Source organism: Thunnus maccoyii, chromosome 21 (assembly GCF_910596095.1).
Source record: "Thunnus maccoyii chromosome 21, fThuMac1.1, whole genome shotgun sequence".
NCBI lineage: Eukaryota > Metazoa > Chordata > Actinopteri > Scombriformes > Scombridae > Thunnus > Thunnus maccoyii.
The window spans coordinates 21,481,952-21,498,260 of NC_056553.1; the positions used below are offsets into that span (position 1 = coordinate 21,481,952).

General features: G+C 40.2%; 1 protein-coding gene across 1 annotated transcript; it reads left to right on the forward strand.

Annotated features, from left to right (window-relative positions):
• The first annotated feature begins 1,230 nt into the window (after positions 1 to 1,230).
• Positions 1,231 to 11,406, forward strand: rab18a (RAB18A, member RAS oncogene family). Its single transcript, XM_042400039.1, has 7 exons — positions 1,231 to 1,444; positions 3,699 to 3,754; positions 6,333 to 6,394; positions 6,684 to 6,756; positions 7,452 to 7,570; positions 8,680 to 8,746; positions 9,474 to 11,406. Exons 1-7 carry the CDS (start codon positions 1,377 to 1,379, stop codon positions 9,641 to 9,643), a joined length of 615 nt encoding a protein of 204 aa, XP_042255973.1. The 5' UTR covers positions 1,231 to 1,376; the 3' UTR covers positions 9,644 to 11,406.
• Positions 11,407 to 16,309: the final 4,903 nt, after the last annotated feature.

Sequence of the window (16,309 nt, forward strand, 5' to 3'; positions counted from 1 at the left end):
TATTACTCATTCTCAGGTCCTCTCCTGTGTCTCGTCAAGCACGCCAAAAATATGCCATTATGTTTTCTGTCAGCTTGTTCAGTGATCTCATTTGTGAGTCAATATGAGATGTTTTGTTTGTTACATTTTTTTTTTTAGTACGTAAGACTCAAACAAAAGAATTTGTTCAGACGTCATATGAATCACCTCCGAAATGTTCTCACACCCAAATGCCTCTGAAGTACCACACACGATCCTTTACAGTATTGTTTTCAAAGTGCCTTTTATTTCAATACCATGTTCTCTCCCGATGCTGTTATGAGTTATTTATTAAATAAAGTACAAAAACTGTGTGTTTCATTCTGACATCACTGAAACATAAACCCATTGTGAAAGATTTTGTGTTGTTTTCTTTAATAGGGTGTGGATCTTAAATTATTTCATTATAGTGGGCCATGAAGGAGTAATGACATTAAATCTGAAGGTTGAAGCCGTGCTTCAGTATTTTAAGATCATTTTTAAAGAACCTGAGGAGCAGTTATTTTAATATACAAATGTGTACACACACGACTCACATATACAGTGTATAGCTGTGTTCACAATACACTGTTTATTTGTACTTAAACATATGGAGCATAACATCCAGTTTATTTATAGCTGCTCATACAGAGGAGGACTGAGTGTTGAGCTCTGTTCATCTGAAGAGAAAATCTTGGCTAACATGCCAAAAGTAATAATTAAAAAGGGTAAAATAAGTGAGTGTTCTCTGTTTGTTTGTTTTTGTTTTTTTTTTTTTATCAAAGTTTGTATGGATAATGCATAAGATAATAAATCATTTGGAAAAGTAATAAAATGGGCACCTCTAAATATTTTATTTGGTATTATTTAACTTACTTAATGTAGTTAACAATCTGCTACAAATCACATAACTTAATAACTGTGATTACAAAATATGTATTGGAAATGACTTTCGAAAATTAATAAAATGCAAATAAATAATGCAGGGATAAGAACCACAGGCATTGAAGGACTACATTTCCACAGAATATCACACACATTTACTTTTATACGATACAATGCAATGGAAATAATGTCATGAATATACAGATTATTTCTATTATGTTCGAATCGCGTCTGCCATTGCTTTGTTATATAATCATCAAAATAAATTAATTAGATATTCGTGTACAAATTCCAACCGGATGTGCCAACACGTCATTCCGGATATGGTTGGAGAAAACGTCATACCGGAAAAGGTTGGAGTGAGACTTCTTCCCAAAACGCTGTCAAACTATCTCTGCTGCAAGCTGTAAACAAGAGCGCAAGTTACTTAGAAACGTCGTTTTATACGGTCTGTTTTAATTATCTAGAGTGAGACAGCTCATTGTAAGAGGAAAATGGAGGATGATACACTAACGACGTTGAAAATATTGATAATAGGAGAAAGTGGTGTTGGAAAGTCCAGGTAAGCTAAAGTTATCGTGAAGAAATTGATGTCGTGGCTGACTGCTAACTGTTAGCCGAGCAGCTAATCACATATTGTTTCGTTTTAAGACTATACCAGCGTTTTAAAATAACGAAGATGGCTCTGCTGTGGTTGCCCTCTTCGTTATTAGGAAACAGGTCACGTTGTCTGTCTTACATAAGCTAATATAAGGCTTGAAGTGTGCTGGCTGTCTAGCTAACCTCAGCTAGCTGAGGTTAGCTGTATGTGACATCATCTTTGTTCACGTCTGACAGAGTTGGTTGAAGATGTTGCAATCGAGAGACCTGTTTTCTGCCTAGACATCGTGGCTTTCCTACCAGAGACATGGACAGCTATTTAAGACAACTAACGTTACATTTAAGCAAATCTAGCGTTAAGTGAAGACATGATTAGTAGCAACACTGTTTTTGTTGTAGAAAATTGAACAGCAATTCAAAAAACGTTCCCAGTTTCTAATCTTGAACCTTAAATTCATTGTAACGTTATAAGACCAGGTGGTTCACATGCAGTAGCTTGATTTAAGAGTTCATGTCTGAGTCTTGTTCTCTACAGTTGATTTTGCCATTATATGGTAATCAGAGGTGCTTGTTACCAACCACAAATGCACCTAATAGGCAGAGACCCAGTGTAATGTTTTTACCAACATTCGTCTGGCAGTCTGTAATTTGTGCCACTGCCAACAATGAGCTTGGTCAGGTTTTCTGGCCTTCATGACTGTGGTCCAGACTGCATGAAAGAATCCTGATAGCCAGCCTGAGCCATCAACCATCACATTTAAAACTATGGTATCAAGTACAGCGTGTCTTCCAGAGTCGTAGCACGGTACACAGATAATGAGCTGCCCAAAGCTTTGTGGCAAGCCCTCTTACAAATGAACTATCTGGCCAAAAAAAATCATCTTTAAGTGCAGGCCAATGACCAAGCCTCAGGTTCTCTAAATAACAAACCATAACATGAATCATAAAAAGGTAAAAGGCCTTTGTGTATAGTAATCACAAGACTGGCATCTTCAGCATGATCAACAAGGGATTGAATGTTCTGTAAAAGGGATATGAGGCTATCCTACATTTAGGATCAGCTGATTGTCAGGCCCAAACGGTTGTATTTATCTGGTGTTGGAAAGTCCAGTCTCAAATGTTTGTACTAATTCTTGCTCTTTACATCAGCTAATGTCAGCACAAAATGTTTCCACAGTATAGGTAGCAGTTGTAATTCTGGTATTTTTGGCGTTATGCGTTTTTATTGATTTGACATGCTACTGTAATTTAGATCTTGGGTGTGTGCCTGTTTTAGTTGATGGGTAGACATGTCTTTTTTTTTTTCTGGCAGTGCTGGTAGTTTGCTTACTGTGATTGCAGGTCCGTATGGACTGAACACAGACGTGAGTTTATGCCAACATCATAACATGACTTATGTTTCCAGAAAACAGACAAGCTTGTGGCCAGCTGTACTGTTCACTTCCTGCTTGTGCACCATCGAGGCCAAGGGTTTCCAGAAAGCAATTTTGTATTATTATTAAATAGGCTTTTGCTTAATACAATAAACTAGCTCAGACTATGATTAGTTTCAAATGTCAGTATTTGAATCATCTTGAGCCAGTAGTGCTATCATCATGTACATGGATTAGCCTCATTTTTGAATAGCATACAGATATTTAATTTGTTTCCTTGCAATCTGTAGAGGTTCTCAAATCATCAGATATCTGCCTGGCAAGGAATAGGTTTCATTTTACCTGAACAAATGACCTACACAGAATACATTTCTAACTTGGCTGTCTCCAAGTGTAGCTCATCAGCTGCATGGACCTCAAACAATAAACACTCATTGCTCCAGCATCCCTCCGGATGGCCGATGAGGAAAAATAAGAGAGTTGTGCTTTGGTCAAGGGAAAGCAGTGAGCTTATCCACATCATCAGCACTGTGATTAAGGCATTTGCACTTGATTAGTCATAGTTAAGAATTGAACCCCGTACTCCTTACCACAATCTAACAATGTCATCTGAACTTTGTGCCAGTAATGCATGTGGAGGACAAAATGATCAATAGAAAGAGATAGAGATACAGGATTAGATGGATGGGTTATGTCAGCGAGGCAAATGGAAACCTGATCCCAGACCAAAAGCTCACTCACCCTAAGTAGAATCAAATAACTGAAAAAAAAAAAGCCATTCTGCTGTGTTGGTTAGTGATTCATTATGTCTCAATCTGATTATTTCCTTCTTCCTGTCAACAGCCTCCTCTTAAGATTCACAGACGACACCTTTGACCCAGAACAATCAGCAACAATAGGTGAGTAACACATACGAGCTCAGCTGATGAAAGAGTAAAGTAAAAATAAAGCTGAGTGTACAACATGTGCTGTGAATCAGAAGGCGGCGGCGGCTGCAAGACGGTCATCAGCAGAGTCAAAATGAAACTTTTCTGGTAGTAAACACTCACTCAGACCCGAAGGAGGTTAGTACAAACAAGGATCTGAAATCTGAATAATTAGGTATGCAGTTGCAGTTGTTTACCCCTGTGTACGAACACATATAAACACGGAATTGATAAGGAATTACATATTTCAACAAAGCCGAACACTTTGGAAATTGTAGACGACTACTGTCAACAACAATGACTACCACATTCAGTCAAGTGGACACGAAACTGTTATGAACTTAATTCTCCTCCCTAGTCTGTAGTCAGTGTTGAGGTTGCTGGCAGACGCTGTACATTGTACTGAACAACAATCCACAAAATGACAGAACCCTCGTTATCTGCTCCAGCACCAGAATTGGCTCAATCACCACATTGGCCTCATGTGTCTGTTGCACACCCAGTATTTCTTACAAATAATTCAAAACAGAAATTAAACGTCAAACTATTTTTTTTTTAATAGTGAAATCAAAGTCAAGTTGAGGTCACCACGCAGAAATTTGGCCTGTTAGAATTTCTGCTAACAGGAGGTTTGAGCACTTTGCAAGCTGGAAGTAAAAATCACCACGATACCACACAACCACAGACCTCACAGCCACAGAGCCATTTGATTTATTATAAACCAACGAGGAGTGTGAAAATAATTTTAGAACAGACCAGGCTATCCATCTTATTTGGTGAAATGGCAAATTTTATACGTGGAGTTTCTTCCAGATTCTGGTGGATCCTTAAATTTATATTAGATCAAGGACACACCTGCTATATTTTGAGGTGTCCTTGGTGCTGTAACTACCCTAATGGGATAATGTTCACTTAACAACTCAAGATTCATAATCCTGTTTATGGGTCCACATGTATTTTCTATTCTAACTAATGTGACTCTTTGAAGAGCTAATAGCTCACAATGCTGCCTTTGTTAAAACAACCAAAAGAACTGATTCCAAGAAATGTTGCAGCCTTAAAAATACTTTTTTTTTTTTTTTTCAAGGTCAAAGCAATGATCGCTACTGTTTTACTTGGCCAGCCGGGATTTTTTTTGCCAAACAGATGTCTTCTTTGGATAAAGCCTCACTTATTAACTGAAATCCCCTTAGATCCAATCAAAATCACTTTGAATCTATTGTCACTCTTTCTCAATCATAGCATTGTCATCCTCACCATCTGAAGCAGTTACTGAGGTCGTTTATCATACATTATCACATTAGCTTATAGATTATTGATCTAAAGGTAGTTATAATAGTCTGAATGAGTTTACAGATGAGCAGCCCTCCTGTCATGACGCTTTTTAATAGATGAATTTAGCAGCCAGTAAATTGTGGGAACAGTCATTTTAAAAGATTAAAAAAGAGACAATACAGCAACTCATAGTGTTTTGAATGTAGTAGAGTATGTTGTGGTGTTCCCAGCGTATTTATATCCTATGATGAATGGCTGTTTTGAGGTCCACCATGAACCAGTTTGCCTGCAGAGATCAGCTCAGCCTTGACTTCCAGTGGTAGTGGCATCTTGTTGCAGTTGAATATTACAAACAGATACCGTATGTTCTCTGGGAAAGGTCTGTCTGAATTTTTAGTAAATTAAAGCAGGATATACCGGTCAGGGTTCAGGGAAATGTTTAGTGTAAACTCGTCTCCACATGTATCCAGCAACAGTATCTAAGCGACCCGGCCTGACTCGAGGAGGAGCAGCTAGTTGTTGTGATTGACTGTGTGAACAGACCGTATATTTGTGTGTAAGTGTATGCGGCACACGCAGTGTATGTCATATATCCTCACTCTGTCTTGTCTGTCTTCATGTCCCTTTTCTTCTCCTCTGTTTTTGCTCTGAACTGAACTCCCTACCTCAGTCCCAGATGTAAAAACAACCCCATCACAAGTGTACGTTTCCCTGGTAAATCTGTCAGTATACGCTAAAACTCAAGCAGATATGTCATCCAGTCACTGCACGCCCTGCACACCAAGACACTGCACAAAGGCAATAGAGGAGATTTACTTGTTGAGGGCAAGGGGGACAGTATTGTTATTTTGATGTAAATGTCTGGTCCTTTGGGATTTGGCAGGGGTTTTTAGGGGTGAATAATGGCTTTCTGAGCCATTTCACAGGTGGTGGATTTATATATTTTTTTTCTTTTTTCATAAAGAATATTGGTTTCAGTTTAGGGCACTAAACCAACCTTTTTGTGGTGGATATGAATATACAATCACACCATAATTTAAATACAGGACATAGGATGGGCATAATGCCAGTCTGGATAGCTGGGGTTAGCAGAAGTTCAGGGACATTGCGTGGTATGTATGTTTTGACAATTCATCATCAATAATTATAGTCTGTCGCCATAATATAGTATTCTTGGCAGTAATTGGTGAAACCTGTAGGACTCATCATATTGCGACTGAAGCAGAATGAGGCAATCATGACAGATGGATTGATCGACTGGTTTTTCATTGTCTAGGTGTTGACTTCAAAGTGAAGACCATTACTGTGGACGGTAACAAGGCAAAGCTGGCAATATGGGTAAGTAACAGACTCGGTAATGATTGCAATATTTCAGTAACACTCATTTCAACACAACATGTGGCTCTTGTCTGTTAGCCAGAGCAGATCAAACTCCTCCAACAGTCTCACAGTTCTCTCATGTCCCCAGAAGATGGCGCTAATGTAACACCATTTCCGCCTAAACACGCCTTGAGAAACAGAAGCGTTGCTCTTGTTGTTTATGTCAGTCTGCCCTGGTTTTCCAGATTGAGCCACTAGTTTTTCCTCTGAGCGTGTCCAGTAGTGCTGAGCTGGTTTTGTTTTGCAGGACACTGCAGGACAGGAGCGTTTCCGAACCCTGACGCCTAGTTACTACCGCGGTGCCCAGGGAGTCATCCTCGGTAAGCCAAGCTGTTGGCGCCATCATTGCTCAAGCACCTGTGTCTTTGTATGTGTGTGTGTGTGTGTGCCATCTCCACTTCAGAGTCAGGCCCCTGGTTGTAAAGGGAGTGATGGCTTTTCATCCTGTGACCCACACACACGCACACACACACACACACACTCTGGCCTCTTTCCCTGGAAGTCAGTTTATACCCTTAAGTCAGACTCCTCATATGGACATGCATGTACAGCATGTATATGCGCACACACACACACAGGAACTAAGTTAAAACTCTTAAACAGACTTCCTCTTCAGGCCATGGTTTTTGACCACTCTAATGATATATAGAAACAGAAGGCGCCTCGCTGTAGCACTGGGATTATGAGTGTCCAGTGTGATTCTGTCTGACTTCAATCCCTTTGTTTTCATGTGTTATTACTTGATACTTTATTTTTTTAAATTTTAACTTAATTTGTTTTGTTTGGTTTTTCTTTGTTAAAGTAACTCAATCATGGGGGGATATGGTTTCATATTATTATCAATGCAAGATGCTACCACGATTATGCTGATATAATTACCATTTTTCAATATGAACACATTGCTGTATTCAGAGGTCAAAAGCAATGCCCCAGGTCTTACTTTTGACTTACAAGTTGGTCAAGTACTCATGTAAACATGTGTATGTGTCTGTTTTGTTCATTCGGTTTACCACAGTGTATGATGTCACACGACGAGAAACCTTTACCAAGCTAGACAACTGGCTCAACGAACTGGAAACGTACTGCACAAGGAACGACATCGTGAAAATGCTCGTCGGAAACAAAATCGATAAGGTGAGTGGGTTTGCGGTTGTGTATAAAACTGTTGGCGCTCAGGTAAACAAGGCTGTTTGATTAGAGATCAGCAAAACATTAAGATTTTTCTATTCAGTTTGTCACACTCATGGGACAACTTAATGTAAAGTGTAGTATTTCTGACCTTGGCTTGAGTTCTTATGAGCAAAGACATTCCCAGTCATCCGGCAATCATTTAAGGTTGAATTGAATAAAAACATGCTATGTTAAAAACAGTTTTTCTATATCTTGATTCGCATTTTAACTTTCCCAAAACACATACAATAAGTATCTTTTAAATAGTCAACTCATAGCCAGTTGACCCACTTCCATATTTTTGGCAGCTCGTCCTTTATCAGGATACCAGAATCAGTCACTGTTGGATAAAAATAGGGGTGGGACAAAAAATTGATATTGCAACATATCGTGATATTTCCACTTGCGATATGTTATTGATACTCTGGTGCCAAATATAAAATATCAGCACGTTCATGGTCCTTTGTGAAAGTTTCTGTGTGGTACTTTTGTTGTAGCTGAGCTAGCGGCTCTACGTCAGGCTCTCTGGTGTGTGTGGGTGTGTGTGTGGGGGTGTGTGGGTGGGTGGCTGTTTATCATGTTACGTTTAGCCTACTTGTCACCTCTCTGTTGTCTCTCATCAGACTTGCTAATCTACCAGCAGCTCTGTGAGAGGCACAAACTGAGGCCACATTTCTTTTCTGTGAAACAGTAATATACTGTTAATAAACATTGTACATTATCTGACTATTTCCTGCTCTTTGAAATAGTTTTTTCCGTCTTCAGTTACAGATACTGTGATATATCTTAGATTATTTCTTCTATTAATCTGTGATATATTGTGTATCACAGAATGGCCTTTGTTGTCATCTAACATTATTATGGGAAGAATAATGTGATAGTATCATGTCGTGAGTTCATCCGTGACACACACCCCTAGATAAAAATACCCACTAAGTAGAGCATTATGAATTTATTGTGTCCTGTTCTTTGTCTGTGAAAATCACTTTTCCTCTCCGCCCTGTGATGACCACAGTAGCTGACAGCTCCGCCCGGCAGACCTCAAATAAGCCATTACCTCTCCTTTGTTTTAGGAAAACCACGAACTAGACCGGGCCGAAGGGCTGAAGTTTGCAAGAAAACATTCCATGCTTTTTATAGGTAAGTCAGGAGGATTCCCTACTCTCAAAGACCTGCTGGGCATGAGTTACAGCAGACTATTACACAGGGGAAACAGCTTTTGAAATAACTCTCATACTTGCCGAGGAATGCTTGCATAGTACTATTTATAAAACAGGCTTCATGTATCATCTTCCATGCGCTCTTGTTTTTCCCCTGTACTTTTATTTTTCAGTAAAGTAAAACTACTTTAAGCAGTTGAAGTGACTTCAAGTTAAACACCCAGTTTTTATCTTCATTAAATACTGAAAAATGTTCTGTTTGTTGAAATGGAAACATTTCCAGGGCAGTTCCAAATATTATTAACTCTGATTTGGCTTTCTAAATTAGATTTATTTCTTTATCCTTCGATTATTACTATTATAATGTTTCTGGATCTTTTCAAGTTGTGGAGTGGGTATTGCCTATATCCCCTAATAACCTGCGAAGGTCTACTATTAATGTCTGGACTTGACAGTTATTGTTGAGACATTTTCCACCACTTGCCGCTCCAGTCTGGGAGCCCAATAGATGATGACATCAAGGTGCAGACATTAACAGTTGTTGTAGCTGTATCTCATCTTCCTTTCTCCTCTTTTTTTTTTTTTTGTCCTTTTTCTCTTGTCACCCTCCTCTTACTCTTTCTGCACTTCGTTTTATTTCTCCGTGTGTCACTGTTCCTTCACTCCTCTGCTCTCTACTTCTGTTCCTCTTAACTCTGTCCTCCCAGAGGCGAGTGCTAAGACCAGGGACGGGGTTCAGTGTGCATTTGAGGAGCTGGTAGAGAAGATCATCCAGACTCCAGGATTATGGCAGAGTGAGAACCACGGCCGAGGAGTGCAGCTCACCGACGAAGACGCGGGAGGCGGATCCTGCGGTGGCTACTGCTCTCTGGTCTAGACGACACACGTGCATATATACACACGATCAAACATACATGTGTGAATACCACACACAGTATCACACACTCAAACACAAGCATATACACACACACACACACACACACTTGAAAGAACAGCCTCCGTCTTCAGACATGAAGGCAGTGGAGGTCTGGCTGTCTCCCCTCCGCTGAGCTGTACGGGTTGACCGTCCACACTCTCTACCTGTGTTCACACAGACACTACTTTTTGCACACTTTCTAAAAACAACGCTGCGCTAAAACGCAAAAGCAGCTCAGCCTGCCTCTTAATGACATTTGAGTGAGTTTCTCTCTCTCTCTTTCTGTTTATGTTTTGTTTTGAGTTACAGTTTTGTGCAGTTTCAGGACCTTGGTCAAAGTAATAACCATTTCTCAGTTTATACTCTGCAATTTAATTTTAACAAGGCAGTGAAGTCCAGTAGTGTAAACCAAAGTTTGTCAGACATATGGCTAAATCTGTGAAGTATGATAATGAGAATGGAAACAGTTTTGACCAAGGTTTCTTTCTTGTCTCCAGCATGCTTTTTGTCCTCGGAGCACCTTGCCTTAGCAAGCACATCTGTATCAATGCAGGGCTGACTTTTTTCCAGTGTTTGTCTTTCCTCCGCACCGTCCTGCGCTTGATCCTACCCCCCCTTCCCCCCCACCCCGTAGCACAGCACCTATGAACTATATGCTGCTTATAGAGAAGCTTATCAAGCCAAGCCATCTTATACTCCCTCTCAACACTCTCAGTTAAAGGCTTGGATCACGTGTCTATGTTGTCCATACAACTGCCTCGTTTGTTCAGAATATAATAGAGTTACCAAGCGTTTGGAATGAGATTTTACTACTTTTATTGACTTTGACTTCAAACCTTTAGTGTGTTTTGAAGAGTGCATAAATCCAAGAGATTGGCACCAGTGAGCTTTCCACTGGGTGCCGAAGAAGAGGGAGCCTCTTAAAATTGCACGCCTTTTTTGTAACGAGTTGCTTTAATGGAGTGCGACCTACTGGCACTCCCCCACTCAGACAGATAATATCAGTAATATCACTAGTACTGCTGCAGTCTTTCATATAGATCCCTTTGACTGGACAGAGACAAAGGAAAAGTGTTCAATATTAAACAGGGCAGTGAGTCATAAGGGTGTTTCCACTAAATTTGGAAAATCAAAGAAAAGGCTGTGTGCTCCACATTGCTAATGGATTTCACAGTACTCCTATCTCTGTGTTTGTATCTGAGAAGCAGTTATAAATGTACTGTACCCTTGATCTCTGACCATGTTTGTAGTATTCGAATGCTGGTGTGTGATCTTTTAACAGGGGTGATGAAAATGACATGGATGCTACCAATGTGTTATGATAGATGGGAATTTTATTTTTTTTTAATGTTTTTTTTTTTTTTTAATTGCATGGGAAACTCTGCGTGCCATTCTTTGTGTTTGTTTGTCCAGTGAAAGACCTTCAGAGACTATTTGCTATAAACACCTTAACTTATATTTAGCTGAAAATAAAGCATTACATACAGGTTTACCATTTGAATTTAATGGTACAAAAAGGAAGAATGCTTTTACTTATCAAACTGGTATAGCTGTCTTTTTTGTGTTCAAAAATATGTTTGGAACATGTATACTTTGTAAATTGTGTGTATTTTTTGGAATTTGGTGGGATAATTCCTGTATGAATTGTAAAGCTGAATGTATACATATTTCACTACAAACCGCCCTATGTATTAAACTGAATAAAATTCTTTTTTAAGTGAAAATGTTGATGTTAATGCAGTCTACAGGCTTTGTTGTGGAGCTGTTACTGACATCTGTTACTTGGAGAGCTACGTTGAATAATAATGAAGAATAGGTATTTTCTAGTAATCACTTACATTTGCAAGTCTTCAGCAGAGATGGCCAATAACACTGCTGTCATGGTTGCCGTGTTGGAAATGTCACTGTTAGGTGAGGGGTTTTTCACTCAGCGCCCTTCACATTCCTCTTGTCCTCAGAATAAAGACTTGTGTTTAAACAGTGTCCGAGGAACCCTCAGACCCCAGACGTGTGATCTATCTAAATCATCTTTTTGGCAGACTTGTCAGGAAACACCACTGCAGTCATAACTCACTCTACCAGTGCTTTAACTGGGATGTGTATAATTCCTGGGCGATTATGAAAGGGTTGGGGCTGGCAGCGAGAGCGAGGACTCTTCCCTTGTAGCATATCCCTCATCTCCTGCCACAGTCCAGGCAGCCGTCTGGAAATATGTCTCAGTCAAACAACAACGGAGGCATACAGCATAATAATGCCTTCATGTGGTCCAACAATATGCTGAGCTGTAGCGCTGCTGTTTCCTCATGCCTAAACTGGAAAGACATCAGCTACTCAAGGGGCTGAGATGAGAGATTCTATAGTTTTTGAGAATAATTTACAAAGTTGGTTGATTCATTCCTTTTACTGCAACGTCATGGGAAATAGGACAGTGTGTAGCCTTTCTAAAATCCACCTTCAAAAGGACCTCACTGCCCTTTAAAAACTGAGTACGCCTTTTTATTTGGTGCACTGCAAATGTCAGAAATGTAATTTAACCCAGATTGGGTTCTTCTACTACTACTACTACTGCATGACAACAATATGTCATATTGGTGCAAAAACACCAAGAAAAGTCAGATCTTTGTAGAACAACTATTAGGTGAAAACATGCAACACATACATCAGAAATTATATTAGAACATACATGAAACATGGTATTGTCTTAACAGTAATCTAAAGGGCCACTTAATAAAAACAGTTTAGGAGTATTTATGACTTTAAACCATCAGTTATACAGATTCATGCACATACTTTCAAACAAGTAATCTTGATTTAAAGATGTCAGATTAATCTTAGCTTTTTCTGGCACTAATCAACATGTGGCTGCACTTTCTAAAGAAGTGTTCTTATCACAAAATGCAACATTACATCAACTTCAGATTTTCATTATATTAATCAGAAACATGTCATCAGATATTACAATGTGTAAGCAAATAATGTCTTTATAAATGTAAGGAATGTGAGAGTCAGGCTGTTGCCTTAGGACAATAGTATGCAGTAGAGGGTTAAATTAAGGCTGCAGCCTAGTTGTTTCACATATCAAACATTCTTTTTAAACTAACTCAGAAAATAGTGAAAACGCTTATTTGCCAGTACAATTTTGTAGAGCCCAAGGTGATATCAAATTGCTTGTTTTGTCTGACCAACAGCCCAAAACTAGATTTGACTCACATTTGACAAGCTGGAGCAAGTTAGTAGTTGTCGTTTTTGCTTAACAAAGTACATACATGATTAATCACTTATTAAAATTGTGGCAGATGAATACTTTCTGTTCATCAAACATCAACATTACAACAAATATGTCAAAATAACTGAATATTCTTTGCACTGGTGGAGTGTCTACTATCAACATGTCAGGGGTCAGGAGCCGGGGGGATGCAAAGTTACCAGGATGGTTAAGTATGAAAAAAACATACATGCTGCACAAAATTACATTAATTTTTCATGCATTCTTCTAATATTATGTTTTTCTTACACTTGTAAACTACTGGTGAGTTTGTCCTCTGCAAACATCTAAAACCTTGGTTGCATATCTTTCTCCATCTCTCCTCTCATTTCCTCTCACTCCTTGAAGGAGTCCAAGAAATGCCCCTAGAAACTTAAAATAAAACAGAATGTAATAAGGCAGGGAAAACCACTCTTTGGTTGACCTGGTCATACCTCAAAGACGTATGCAACCAGTGCAATGGGTCAAAAACAATTTCAATGTATGAGGTCACAAGGTTTGGAACAACTGACAAAGTAGTATGGTTTCTCGGCCATATACTTCTTTTGGCTGCACAATGACAACAAAAAACTGCAAATGGGTAAGGCTGTTGTGGAGATGGGAAGGAGTACTAATGGCACACCCAGGTTTAGTAATATGCTAGACTCCCAGAATCCTCTTGTCCTGCCCCACCTTGTTGCCTCAGAAGCCTGAGAGCAGCTCTGCAGGGACAGCTTGATGGACTGCTTTCTGTCCTGCTGTCTGTGTCTGAACATACAGCCAGCCACTAAGCTAACAGAGCAAATCTGGCTCTCATTAACACAGTCTTGTCTCCCTGTTCCTCCTCTGCCTGCCACAGCGGCGGTCCGTATGGATTAGTGCTCAGACGAGCCCCTCAGGAGAGCAGTCATGCTGTCATGTGTAAAAATGTTACGAGGCGTTGGGCATCGTTTCATAAGGTGTTGGGTTCCCAGACGTCACTCACTTTGTCATGCTCATTGCTGCTTTGCTATCAGGTAATTGTTTTGCCATGCTGACTTATACTGTACGAGAAAATAAGAGAATGACAGAATAATTGGAAAGATCATCCTCTGCTTCAACCACCTGAATTGTATATTGCAGTGAGGACCTAATATATGTTCACCATAAGGACATTTTCATACTCTGTGATAATGAGAAAGTGATAGGAGTGGGTGACAGTAGACCTTCTCTACGTTCACTTTTACAGAGTTCTTTGACAAAAGTTCAGGGCCCTCAGGTCTTAGAGTTTAACCTTAACAAACAAAATCAAACCCTTTTCCCTCCAGACAACCGTCCTTGTTCTGGGCAAAAAGACTTCTGTAGCCACCTGTAGGTCTGCAGACTGTTTCACTGTTTATATTCTGAGGTGAGGTAGAGGAAAATGCCCCTTTGCTCCCACTCTTTCCTTCCTCTGAAGTCAGCCAAAGCCTAGCTCTGGCCTCTCTTAGGTTACCCTCCGAGCACCAGAAGACTGTGAGGTAATGACCGGCATGCTCAGAACTGATGGCTCTGTCACTGCAGGTGGAAACACTTTGATTATGTGGAACCTTGTGTTTACATTGTTGCACCCGTTTACATTTAGACCCTTTGACATTTCATCAGGCAACGGGAGCGTCCCATTTCAGAGCTGATCTGTTTTGAGCTGTGTGACCTGCTGTAGGCCTCGAAGTCCTTTGGGTTACGGATAATATGCCCCCCCTATTCGTGACTTACTCGGGTGATCCTTGAACCTCCTTGTGTGGGCCTAGTATAAGTATTTTTTATATTGAGTAGTATTTCAGCTAAGAAGACTACCTGAATGGTCATAGTGTTTAATATACAGAGTAAAAACATATTTGGGAAGCAGTCCTATCAAGAACTAATATGGATTCTGTCAACACAAAGGCTTACCCACATCCTTAGAGGCAGCAGGCCTGTATGTCTGCCCATCAATCACACCAGGCCCCCCATAACTTAATAAGAACAGGCCTCGGGTAAGCAGGAAACTTCTATCATTGTTTGGTGTGAACCTCTGGCCTCGGATACATGTAAGTCAATTCAGCTAGTAATAGGGCTGTAATTGAGTTTCCTCATATTTGACACTCTGTCAATCTAATTTAAACCTAAATGATTGTATTGTAACCCACTCTTGTTATTTTCAAAAACACAGTGCCCTGTGTACAGGCCCTAAAGAAAGCAGGAGATGGGGACTCCTCACCCTCGAAGAGAAAACTCCTCTCGCAGTGGGGGATGCTTTCATCCCGGCCTCAAGTTACTGTAGCAATAAGCACATGGTCTGAGGACAGGCCAGCAACGGGGGGCACTGCCGCCTTGTAGAAACAAAATGTAAGGATGAGTAACTTCATTCATCATCCCACCACCCATATTTCCCCTTGTTCACGGTGCTCCCGTCCCGTGTGGCATATCCCTGGCCACACGCCGCCTCTCCATCTCAGATTCCGCGGCCGTGTCGTCATTCAGTGTGTCAGGACGACCATCCGGATCTCACTCATGCTACCGCTACAACATAGAAGCAAATACCCATGTACTCAGGCCTTGGCTTCTATAATAAACTAATCACTTTGTATCAACATGGACTGGGTGTAAGCTTTCCACATGCCTCAAACATTGTCATGGACTGGACACATGCTCTACTAGAGCACTCTACTCCCCCAAAAAAATCCACATTAATAAACTCCCTTTTGGGTGAAATGATTGGCATGTATAGAAACAAATCCATTATTTTGTATAAATAATCTGGCCCCTGTGTTGTAATTGCACTGCTTATTTTTCTTTACCAAGCTGATCTCCATTCTGGGGTTGGAGCAGAGAATTTGTTGTAAACCACCAAGACCAAGAGACCCCAATTTCACTTACTTTGAAGAAAAAAGGAGGTCTGGAAGGCCCTGGAAGATCCACTGTTGCTTCATGGAAGCTGTTTTTCCACCAGGCCAGACCTCAGCCAAGCAGAGCAGAGGGATAAAGTTCAGAGGTTGAAACCTTTTCGCACTTTTTCTAGTTCTTGCAAGGTTTGGTGTTTGGGGCCTTACCTTATTACAGGTCCACATCACTGTGTTTTTTGTTTTTTTTCTGACCATTTGCAGTTCTTTGTGCCTTCGATGTAACCCGAGTTTAGGTTTATTACTGCAAACCACAGGAAGCTCAGGCTCTTTGACTGCATAGTGGACAATTGAATTTGAAAAAGCAAAGCCAACCTCTACCTCTCCCACCCTCCCACCAGCAAGTTAAAGTCAAATAAAACTCTCTCTAAGGAAATCATAGCCAGGTCACACAAACATGAGATACCTCACATGTACGTGGGTTTCATTTAATTCAGACTGTGTGTTTCCACTATCCACTTTGTCGCAGGATTTCCTTTCAAT

What these genes read in the sequence shown, in the direction of transcription:
- rab18a (XM_042400039.1), top strand. Translation starts at nt 1,377, where the DNA reads ATGGAGGATGATACACTAACGACGTTGAAAATATTGATAATAGGAGAA. An exon ending in AGTGGTGTTGGAAAGTCCAG is followed by an intron (nt 1,445 to 3,698) that starts GTAAGCTAAAGT and finishes TCCTGTCAACAG; the next exon opens with CCTCCTCTTAAGATTCACAG. An exon ending in TCGGAAACAAAATCGATAAG is followed by an intron (nt 7,571 to 8,679) that starts GTGAGTGGGTTT and finishes CCTTTGTTTTAG; the next exon opens with GAAAACCACGAACTAGACCG.